The following is a 12,080-nucleotide window of genomic DNA, read 5'->3' on the forward strand; positions in this document are numbered from 1 at the left end:
TAAGCGTCGTATTTCCTGTTTCGCCGACGATTCACCGTCGGGATTTATTTTAGTAATTTTAATAGAGGGGGCGGTGGGCGCAGACGACGATTCTCGGGTGAAAGGATCCCTCTGAAAGGCCGGGACCGATCTTTCAGAGGAGAAGCTCGTTTCATTCAGGTTCGCCAGCCAGGCCTCGGCCATCCGGCAGGGTTTTCGAGGCTCGCCGCCGAAGTAGAAAACAGGTTTACCGGATACTCCTTGATTCCCCGCGCGCGTCAATTGTTTTATAGCCTGTTCCCTCCTGCCAGCATCCCTCTGGTCCCACCGGCACGGCCTAACCGGCCCTCTCTCTCTCTCTCTTTCTCTTCCTCCGCCGACACTCTCGTTTTCTTCGACTTTTACGCCGCTGCTAGCTGGTACCGCCGCCGAGGTGGCGCCACGTTGTACCGTTCTCCTCTTCCTCCCTGCTCGTCGCGCGGTTCCAGTAAAATAAAAACTCCCTCTGTCCGAGTGTATTGTTTTACGTACCCCTGTTCGACCGCTCAGTGGGTCCTCCGAGCGATTCCCGACGGTGGCAAAGAATGGTCTTGAGAATTTGTATTCGACCGAAAAAGAAACGAGCCGATCCTCCGCGTATAATTCGACCGGGGCGTGGAGAATGGGCTCACTAAAGTTTTAACGTCGATCTCTGGGCTGCTTGTAAATCGCTGTTGTCGAGAGGCGATTTTTATAGTCTTTTTAGTCTCCGTCCTCAGAATGTAGTCTCAGCATCCTCTCTAAGCGTCTAGCAGTTTCTCTTTCGAGTTCCAAATCTGCTCGATCGTCGTCCAGGGAATTTTCAGGGATGAAACGGCTACGAATATCGACTCGGTACGCTTATAGACCGTCGACATTTTATATTCGACAACTGTGATCATAACAAATTTTCCAAGAAAGACAAACAACATATTTATAACGGCTTGTCACCACGCTCAGCAATTGTTCCACCAATCTCGCCATGCTTAAATCGACGTGTCTTAGAATAAACTGACCGAAAGTTCAGTCGAGGATACAGGAGTTTCTTTCCACAGCGGCGTCACCGATTGTCTGGCAGCTTGTATCCTAATTTTAAACGAAAATATTTAGTCGGAAGAGTTGACATTCGTGGAGGGAGGAAAAAAGGAGACTGCGGGCCGCGATTCCGCCCCTTATCGCGGTGGCCCGTGTTTACCGCCCTCGTTCTCCGCTCGTTGACGCCGGGCGAAGAGGAGAGAGGCAGTCCGTTTTATTTTATCAGACCGATGGAACAGCGTGAGAATTCGTTTACCTTTCCCCCATTAAGGAGCGACGGTGCCCGGGCAGGGTCGAGCTTTGCGGAACCGGGGGTTGCCGTGTCATCAACGTTTTATTTCCACCGCCCCGTCCGGCGTCGCGTCGCCTCGCCTCGCGTCGCGTCGGTCCGGCAGCGAACGCAAAAGTTTAATTAATTTCGAGCCACGGCATTAAGTGGCAGTATCGGGAAGCCTCCCCTCCCGTTTCCACGCCGTTCCTCCCGGAGAACTTTCGTTCCCTCCCTTCCTTTCCCTTCTGTTCGAAGCCTGCGACCCGGTCGCGTATCGCGGCTTGCTCAATTAAAAATTAGCCTGTCCGCGGACCGAGAGTCCGTGATAAAGTCGAGATCGTCCGTCATAGTCTGAACACCGGTGGGCAGGGATTATACCGATGGGGTGTACTATAAATACGAGAGAGGCCGCGGATTCTAAAACGGGGTATGTTAACCTATTTTTTCGTTGCGACGCCGTCGCGAATTATTTTTTACGCTCGTCGCGAAGAGTGCTTTCACTTGTATTCGTAATTTTTCGTAATAAGAAACGAGCATTTAATTGCAGTACAAACTAATAAAATGATATTTAGCGCTAGTCAAGTTTCGTTTGAAACCTTCGTCCCGAATCGGACAAGTTATCGTAAATCAAGAGGTCAAGGGGGCCGAAGAAGTACGAAGTCCTCATTGGCTCTACTATAATTTAAACGATGCTCCCCCAATGAATCATCTCGCGTTTGATCCGGCGGCTGTGCCTTTGATTGGAAAATTCGTATTGCGATCACGCACTCCGAGGCGTGGCCCTGTTCGTTTCAACCCGCGATACAGGCGTGCTCATTATCGGCCCGGTACACCCCTATAATTATCGGGACATCGTTCCTCGCGCATAAACGGGCCGCCCCGCGAGCCTCGCGCGGCCTTTCCGGTTATTCAATCGCGTGCGCGCGAGTCGCACGGGAGTTCAAAGTGATGCATATTTATAGGTTCGTTAGCCGGAGAAAGGAAACGAAAGAAGCGGCGAAAACTCTCGTAGCTTCTCCGTTCTCTCCGCCTCCTCGCCCCTTCGTCGCGCATCCCCGCCGCTCCGCGGTGTCCTTTTTCCTTTCTGCGAAGCGTGCCCGGCGCTGATTCGGCCGCAGAATGCGCCCGACGCAACCAGATGACACATTTACCGGGCGTTTCCGTTCTGGGAAGCCCGACGAGCCTTTCGTTGCCGAGCACGCGCTGCGCTCGCGTCAGATCCCAGCCGAGATTGCGCGTTATCGGGGAACTAGGCTCGCGGAAATCGTTCGCGGTTTCTCACACGAGCCGGACTGAACGCTGCGAAATCTGGACGAAAATTAATTTAGCCCGTTGTACACCGTTATCTCCGGCAATCAAGCTTTTGTAGACTTCTCGAGTGAAACTTCGCCGATGAACAGAACGATACAACGGGGTAATAAACCGCGCTGGAATATAAAGAGGAGATCGTTTAATAAGATCCCCGTGCCTGAAATCGTCTTTGGTATTCCTCGAGTTCTCGAATCTATATATCCTTCCAATAATATTCTTAGGACTCTTGCTTCATTAAAATAAATTGTGGATTACTCGGCAAGTGGGCTGGCTAGCGTTTTATTGTCTATAAAGTGTCATCTCTCTGCTCAGGGTCTCTGGGAGCGAGGACGTGGAGGAGCACTCGGGGTTCACCCGTAATTTCGTGGACAAGGATAAGAGGACACGATAAAACCCTCTCGGTCTTCGAGGATCTCCGGTCTGGTTTAAGATGAAGACGACAGGCCGCTTCCGCATCGAATTCGTCAAAGTCTCGACACATCGTTTGCGAGCCTCGCCACTTCCACGGTCAAACCTTCTCGGTAAGTTTGTTTGCTCCCGTCCAGATCCGAGGGCACCGGTGACTGATCACCTACGAAACCAAGAAGGGTTCCCGCGGCAAATCCTCGAGGACAGGGGTCGCGGCCACGGCTTACGCGGCGTCGTGGTCAAATACCGCTCTTACAGGTCGACGACAGGGCCCTCTTAAGTGCGAAGCGGAGTCGCATTAGCTGGAAAGATCGCGGTAAATATAAGTGCGACAGGGACGATCCGGTGGCCATCTGGATCCAATGCTCATCACCCTAAATCACTCTATTTTTCGCCGGGTTTGTCGAGAATGCGAATCTTCTTATTCGAATCTCGACCCTTATTTATGAACTACAACCCTTAATTAATATTTATAGAACATAGAATAGAACAAGATGGATAATCACGATAGTAATGTTGAAAAAGTTAGCCTTAGACATATGTCTGCTCGTGATTAATTCCCTACAGAATTTCAATGGTACTCGATATTTTTTATTAATTGAATTTTCACAATAGAATCATCGTTCCACTGCATTCCTGTCAGTGCAACTCTCGATCGCACAAGATTACAAAATCAACGCGACGAGCCTTCGGCGCCACCTCCAGTATCCGTTCAACGTGTTCCCGTCCACGGAACGCCTATTTCCAACGGCAGAGAATCCAGTAGACCCGGACCAGTTACTCGAACATCAAAGAATCGCGATGTTCGCGGATGTTCGCGACGAAAGCACTCCTAGACAGAGTTGTCGGTCACGGAACGCGGTGTACGAGGAGCGTGAAACACGTGTCTGTCTCGCGGCGCGTTCAGAACGCGACGCGGAGCACGCGAAACACCGACTCGCGCCAGCCGAAACGGAGCGGACGGGCGTCGCTCGGGGATTCACCTTCGCCAGTTGTGTCTTTTCCGCGCGTAGATCGAGCGTGCGACGCGCTCACGCCTTCGTGGCACGCCTCGATCACAAATCATCGACGGCCTGTCGTGAACCGCGTCTTTGTGCCACTCTTTGCGCGAGAGCGCTCCCGATGCCTCGACGGCGAAGACTGTGGAAAAGATTCATGGGAGCCGGGGACGGGAATAGTTCTGTCGTCGGGACAGCTTCGACGACGGCGACGCCTCCTGGTCTCCACTCGGCCGACGCGGAATGCGGCCGGAGGATTTGCCCTAGCGATGGGCTTGATTCGTAGATCGACTTACAGCTTTAATCGCGAGATCGAGGGGTTCGTTTATGGAAGAAAGTGGACTGGCGATGACATACTGCCGCGATGCATCTGAATGCTGTTCGATAGTTTGGGATATATTAAAATTCAGTGATAATAATTTTGTATTATACTTGTGAGAATGATCTCCTTAATCCTTTGGCTACGGTAGAATCTTGCGTGAACGCGTATTTTTAAGAAAGTGTATCGAAACCATGGAAACACTGAATTGAACTAAATTAAACTAGTCTAAAATAGTTACATTTATATAGTATATGACTAACGAAAGATGTAATTGTTTCAGAATTCACGTTACTGCAATTATTGTCAACGCTTTACGGGCGCCAACAGTACACCGGAACCGAATTTTGCGGCAACAGTAGCCAAGGGGTTAACTTGGATTTGTTTAGAAGTTCTTACGAAGTCCTCAGGTTCGTTTATTTAGAGGATTAATCTAGGGTGTAAGAAGCAGTTGCATCCTCATTGGGGATGAGTCAGGGGTTAGTCAATTTAGTCTGCGAGTCGGCGACGTTCACGGGGAATATTCACCGCCTGATCCTTTCGAATACTTGTTCCCCTCCGCGTTCCGCGAAAGTTTCCCGATTTAGCCGCAATTTAAACGAGACACGTTCCCCTTGGTCGCGATTTAATCGTACGAGAAAGTACAAGAAAAAGTGTCTCGTGTTCCTGAGTCACGGTCGGTGTCATCGCTACCCGCGGCACTTTTATTTCGAAGCGCGAGCAGGAACGTGTGTCGTCGCCGCGTAAACTAGCACCGCGACGCTCGAGTGAGCGCGCCCCTCGGCCGACGCGGGTACGCGTATATTTTACGCGACGTCGGTCCATCCATCAAGCGGGGCTTTGGCTTGCGGGGCGCAACGCGCGACCGCTCGGAGGTTAGGAGTCAGGTAGAGGAACGAACGTCGACGAATTGCCGGGGCCTGCTTATGGGATTAGGATAGGAGGAGATCAAACGACGGCGCTCGAAAACCCCGCGAAATTTGTCTGGCAAATTTCAAACGATCGCGATCGAGGCTCACCGGCCGTTTGATAAAGATTAATCGGCGGGATGCCGGGCGATCGTGGTCTATCGCGTTCCGTGAACGCTATAAATGGAATCGGAGCCAACGGTGATGAAGATGTTCGCTGTTTCGCTTCGTTTTAACCCTGCCACGCCGCTTCCCGAGTGTGACGCTTGTTTCGCGCAGGAATTTCCTTTATAAATTAACTTTGAAACCTGAACTATACGTATATATTTACTATAGTTTAAAAATAGGTAACAAACAGATACGTTCTCCTCGTTACTCGACTGAAAATCTCTTTATCATTCCTTAGCCTCTAATAATCTTTGAGATCGAAATAACATAGAAATTTGACTTTCGATTCGTTGAAACCTGCGATTCACCTGTTTCGCGGACTATATTCGACACACGAGAAGTTGGTAAATTCAAGCTGGTTTCCATCGAACGAATGAAAGCCGAACCCATGGGTCACGGGTCCGCCGCGATGGAACAATACCTACGCCGCCGGTGCGCCGGTCATTATTAGTTGACCAGAAGCGAGCAGCGTTCCTCGCGATCCGGGTACATTTCCTGCGGCGTGTCCGGTCCATTAAACGGCCCAGAAATATCTCGATGACTGATGAAAAGAATCTTTGTTACAAGTTGCGCGCAGAAACAAGCCCCGGCACGCCGGACGACGCTAATCCGAGTACATTTCGCGGCCGTTCATTAATCATTCCGCTCCGGAGCGGGGCTGGACGCGTCTCACGGTGGTGCCTCGTTGTAAGGGCAGAGGTCTCGATGAGTTATCGGCGGTCGCCGTTGTAGCAAGAGCACCGCGAGACCCTTTCCTAGAGACGAGTCTCTCCTGCCTCTCTCCCTCGTGATCGCCTTTGAACCGGCGGCCGCGTCAGCGCATCGCCGCTGACAACTTCGTTCCCCGAGCTAGTTCGCAATCCATTAGACCGGGAATGCGAAACGAGCCGTATACACCGGCGTCCGGTGGATACAAGGCTAGACAAATGAATTTCTAACCCTTTTACGAGCTCTTTGCGTCGTACCGCGCACCGTTTCTGCTCGGTTCACCGTTCGCGCCTGATGATCCTAGCCTTTAACCCCTCGCGCTCCGAGAATTAATCTGTCAACGGATCCTTAGCGCCCCGGAATCTGCCACTCTCCCGCAATTCATTAGAAATTTTAATTGTCGCCGTGTAGAGGTTGTTTTCACACTCTCGCCGCCACTTCGGAGATTCTCTTGGCGCATTGTTCTTACGGATCTACTTATAATCCGCAGCTTCGCGCCATCGACACCGTTCGAATTCCTCTTGGAGACCCGTCCCGTTACAATTCACCGAACACCATCGCCGCCAATAAAATATGAAACACACGCTTCGCGCGCAGATACCGTCCTTCAGCTTTCCACAGCATTTCCCGCGACGTCGCAGTGCGTCTCTGTTTATCCGGCCGACGAACCCCCAGTTCAGGGGTGCCGCGCAGGAATCGCGGAATAGACGGGAGGTGGATTCGACGGCCGCGACTTCCCTCCGACCTCCTCCGTCCCGCGGTAGTCCGCGCTGGAAGTGACGTCCGCGCTTCCGAGGGGGTGGGAAGAGGGGCGATCGACACCGAACGCGGAAGAAAACCCCTTTCGCGCTGTTGCCTCGACGGGAATTATTTAAATGGATTACCGCGGCAACTCCGTGGCAAAGTTTTCCGGGGGATTCGACTGATCCGCTCTTAAAATTTAGATGGATTATAAGGAGAAACGCGAGAGGCAGGGTGCGAGAGTGGCCGGACTGTGAAAAGACGCCGGCAGAGACTTCGTACTTATTATACTTAACGGGGGACGGCGTCTTTTTAAAGGGGCTAACAATGAGGGATAGTACCGGCAGTCCAACCCCACCGCGCCTCCTCCGGCCCACCCGTCCACCCGTCTTCAAGAAAATGTTTAATGCCGCGGAAAGTAAGACGCGGTAATTAATATCCATTATCTCCTACGCTGGCGACCCCCGTCCAATTAGCCGACGCGGTTTCCCCGCCGCGGAAGACGCATTACCGGGGAAGTCGCGGGAAACGCGACGATCGAACGACTCCATTGGCTCGGAGCTCGTCGGAGTTCCGAGAACTCTTCTCGCCCGGTTAGGTAAACATTCTCTTGTTAACGGATGAAGGCTGGTGTTACTCGAATTTCGACGAGAGCAATCGGTATCGAAGATACGCTTATTAATCCTAATACACGAGCAACTTTTGGATGAAGAGGAATTATATATCGAATGATTAAATAATGCAAGAAACGAAACTGTGTGCTCTCTTGTTGTCTGAGTAATTGAATCATTCGCTCGCAACATGGAAGAATTGGGATTTCTATAATAATGTAAGAAATATGAGGGATGTTCTTAGTTTCTCCCGTTTCATCCCTATTCGCCTCGGTTTACCCTATGTCGAATGTACGAATTCGATCTCGTGAAAATATCCGCGGAACAAGTGGATTTCGAAGTGTCCGAGGTGTCTAAAAATGATTCCCTGGCACACCTGACGGCGGAATACGTCGGAGCTTATTACACGATCCATTCCCAGCCGGACAAGATCCGATTGGATTCGTTCCGGTGTCCGCGCGAACGACAAACACCGTCAAAGGGAGGACAAATTGCGGGACGGTAAGCGAGCATGAAAATCGTAAACGCCGCGTGCCAAGTTGGCAGTTGGCTTACTTTAAATACGGCTGGGATCCAGCTTGTTACACTAATTATAACATCGCGGCCCGTTTCTGCGCTCGGATCGCGCGCACCCGTGCCTCCTTCGGTTCCAGCAGGAAACGTAACTTCTCTCGGAACGCGTTTCCGGCAGGAGCTCGCCCGGTAATAATGTACCCTGATAACTGGACCGTGCACAAGCGTGGAGGAAATATTAATTATTGGCCGCGTTACAAGCGGCGCTCGCCGGTACTCGCGTGTCGTTCATATATTACGCTACCACGCCACCGCGGAACGTATTTCCTCCTCGGGGGCAACGGGCGTCAACGTCTTCGCTTTTACGAGACCCCGTACACTTTTAAAGGGGGGGTTTAATAACGGTAAGGAGAAACAGAAGCACGTGAAAGTAACGCGTCGGGCGCATATTTCACGCGATGATGTATTTATCGGGATGATAATGGCGCGTACAAAGTGAAGCGGCCGTTCTTCGGGAGTTAACTCGCGGCCGCGCGCGCGTTCCGAGTTATAGCGGAGATTAGCGGGAACGATTGCCGGCGAAATTTCTTCGTAGAGGTACGAGCCCATTCAACAAGTTGAGAACGCGTGTGCGCGCCTAATTGAAGCCGGCCTCGCGTGAGGAGTCACTGTTCATTCATCGCCGAATGACCGGTCCGCGAATGTAAATTATTTAATAACGGGTGCTCGGGGGAAATCCTACGATATGATTTCAGTCTCTGGTTCGTTACACCGTGCACGACTCGAACGGGTCGGATTTATTGAAAATAAAAAGGGATGAACATCAAACGAATGCTAATACCGAAATTCAATTAAATACACGCGTATCACGCGCGTATAATCTCTAAGACGTTAGGTAAGGAAGTAATCTTTGATAATTTCGTTTAACGGTAACTGCACGCGATTTCTCCTGTAAATGATTTCCATTTGAAGATGTCGTGTACTTTTTATCTTAATTGCGATGGATCATTAAGCGTGCGCAACTCGAAATTTGCAGTGTCTAGCGACGATTAGGCGGGCGCACGGTCGCGTATTACACGGGGCGCAACGGATGGATCTCCGTCACGGCAATTTCTAAGATTACAACCGCGTTTAACCGCGGGTACACGCCGAGCGCTAATACGCCGCTGGAAACTGCAGTCTTGCAGATCGTCGGATCTGTCGTATTGTTGCGGGAGTCTGTCGTGAACGCATCACCCTCGGCCGGATTAATTCTCGGGCGATAACATACCTCCGTGGAACTCCGCTCCTGGCGTTCTTGCGTATCCGCAGATGCAGACGACGCGATTTGTACTTGGCAACGTTTAGCTGTTGGTCCCTGAAGATAACGGTCTCGGATTGTTCGAACGGTTTAGTAAATCAGCTCCTTGATTATCCTTTTACGCGAACAACATAGAAAACAGTTTAACGTCCTATCATTTATGAACATCATTTATGGAGCAACAAAGATTATGTCCACTACTCTCCCATTCTCGTACCTCGCAAAACTGTCGACACACCGGAACATCTACTCGAACGCAACATCGAAAATCTTCGTTACAATTATTCCAAACAGACGAATTCTCGCGTCACAGGCCAAGACTCATTACACCTGGAATCCGTAACGAATATCCGACCGGTGTCGCCGGCGCGAGCTATCGGGGCCGGTTCACGCGGAATCGGTTCCGGAAGATAATGCAAGCGTGCGACGTCCGGGCCGACGATACACGACCCATAATTAAGAGTAGCGACAATTAAACCGTAACACGGTCTCGTCCAATTAACGTAGGAAGGCAGTGGGTACACCGCGCGCCGCTCTCCTCGCGGCGGCCACCCTAATATAGCAATAACGCGAACGACACGAGGATAGCGACGATAAGGGGGGCGACTCTGTCTGCGGGAGGAACGGGGGGGAAAGGGTCGCAGGTATCGCGCTATGATAATAACAGTGATTATCGCGGTATTCGGGAAATTACTGGTGAGCGGCGGGCCGGGTACATAATTGAACACTGGCCAGATAGTATTCCGCGGGCGAACGCGTGTGCAGGCATAACGAGAGACAGAGCAACATCGTTTTGGCTTGCGCGCGCTCGCGCGCGCGCGGCTTCGCACCTTTAGGAGGGAGATAAAGAGACACAGAGGGGGACGGAGGGAGAAAGTGAGCGTTTCACGAAGCGACGCGGACGTGTGGGAACACCGGGTCGCGCGTATCCGTGCGTGCATACGAGCATGCATGCATGCAGAGTCGGTGGCAAGGCTCACTTACACCCGTACGGAAACACGGCTATCTATCCGGCGGAGGTTTATACGCGTGTTGCCGCTGTAAACTCGCGCCCGGGTACCGGCTACGTAATCGTACGAGATCCCATTGCATGAATATAATTTGCATACAAGTTGGTTATATGGCAGGGGCCGGCATCAGCTGGCTCGCCCGTATAAACGATTATATGGAGCCAACAGATGTAGGCGGACCCGCGACCCCGCGCACTCCGCGATTGGCGTTGTACCTTTTACGCCCTCCCGCCCCACCCCCGGCCACGCAAGCGTTATCACTAAATGCCCTGCTAATGGCAACGGAGTACAATTTATGGTGACCCCTGTGTGCCACCCGACTAGGCTTTACGGGCATCACCTTGGGCCTGCAGCTTTTACCCTCTGCCAGATCTTTGCGTTTGGCTCGAGGGTGTAAGAAGAAGTCCTGCGAAAGGGGTGAGTTTAATTGTCGAGTCTGGGAGAAATTGATCGGGTTATACCGTGGAAATTGGAACGTTGTTGCGTTTGGAACGAACGATATTGCATCGATGGGTTGTCAACCGATGGTCTTCCGTTCGTTTCGACACGGTGTCTGTTGATTGCTCAGTCTTCTATGCTTTGTGGCAGCTTTGATTTTCAAAGATTACGGAGTAAGCGGTATATTAAGCCGAACACCTCGGTCGATCGCGCTTAATTGTTATATTTAACCACCCCCGTCACCGACGCTCAACCGCATTTACCTACACACGCGAGCAAAAATCTCCGGCGAAGAGTCCAGCTAAACCCTGACAAGTCTCGGGCAGATCGACGAGCACCTACTCCCGACGAATACGAAATTAATTCCCGGCCGATAGAAGAAAACTCGGGCCGGGATCGTAACTCGCGGTGGAACAAGAAGAAGAAGAGGACGAAGAAGCCGGGGAAGAAGGGAGAAGAATCATCGTTGGTCGCGCGGGGACCGTAGAAGCGGATCGCTAGCGCGGCACATCATTAAGCGAGAGTAGTCTTGTCGCGGGGTCCGGTTTGTTCCTTTTTTCCCTCCGTCCGCCCACCCCTCGGCCGCCTCTCGCTTCCTCACGGCGGTTGTTCTCCCTTATTTCGCGGCCGTGTCGAGTCGGTCGAGGCTCTTTTTCGTCCGAGCCGCGGCATCCCGCACCGAACATCTAATCTAATGGGAGAAGAGACTCGGCGGACGGAGGTGTGGGCATTTTAGGAGAAAATACCACGGCCGAGGGCCGATTGTCACTCGACCAGCGGCCCGAGAGAGGCCGGGATACGGAGAGAGACGGCCGGGGCCGGACAGAAGCGAGAGAGCAAGGTGGAAAGGTGCCTTTGAAGGAGCCGCCACCACTTGTTGGTCGATCAGCGGCCCCCTTTAAATCCGATCGGGCCGGTCAGCCCCCTCCCGCCCCGCCGCGCTGGGCTTCTTCTTCTTCTTCTACCATCGACAGGATAGGCGCCCTTTTAGGGGAGGACGCTGCGTTCCCGTGCACGCCTCGCCGGCCACGCCGGGCGTTACAGATTTTCGTTTACATTCGCCGGGGCCCCGAAACGCGCCGGACGCGCCAATAAATTCCACGGCGCCCCGCGTCGGAACCCCTTAGCGCCGTGCAGCGCCACGCACTACATGGAAACCGCCCCGCCGTAACGATCGCCCGGATCAAGGCGACCGTCCTTCAAAGAGAACGGACCGCCGCCATTTGCCCGCCGAGCGGAATGCGCCACCGACGATCCCGATGAATGGTTAATTGTTCTGGACCGATGATTTTCTTCGCTCGACCCCCTTCCACGTGGATCGCCAGCGATGCGACTGATCGCTTC

At 52.3% G+C, this 12,080-nt stretch overlaps 1 protein-coding gene across 5 annotated transcripts in view; it reads left to right on the forward strand.

Moving 5' to 3' along the window:
• Window positions 1-12,080, forward strand: part of LOC116424992 (uncharacterized) — a 100,723-nt gene that overhangs the window by 11,040 nt on the left and 77,603 nt on the right. For 4 of the 5 annotated variants that reach the window (XR_012998950.1, XR_012998948.1, XR_012998949.1 and 1 more), the window contains 2 exons: window positions 2,927-3,135; window positions 3,638-4,590. Coding sequence is in view for 2 of the 5 variants with exons in the window: in XM_076369119.1 (XP_076225234.1) it covers window positions 2,927-3,005 (79 nt within the window). In the remaining 3 variants the exon portion in view is untranslated. Of the gene's footprint in view, window positions 1-2,926; window positions 3,136-3,637; window positions 4,591-12,080 lie in introns of those variants that run through there. The other variant, XM_076369121.1, reaches the window with a different exon arrangement.

The sequence above is a fragment of the Nomia melanderi genome, chromosome 7 (assembly GCF_051020985.1).
Source record: "Nomia melanderi isolate GNS246 chromosome 7, iyNomMela1, whole genome shotgun sequence".
In the NCBI taxonomy this organism is placed as follows: Eukaryota; Metazoa; Arthropoda; class Insecta; order Hymenoptera; family Halictidae; genus Nomia; species Nomia melanderi.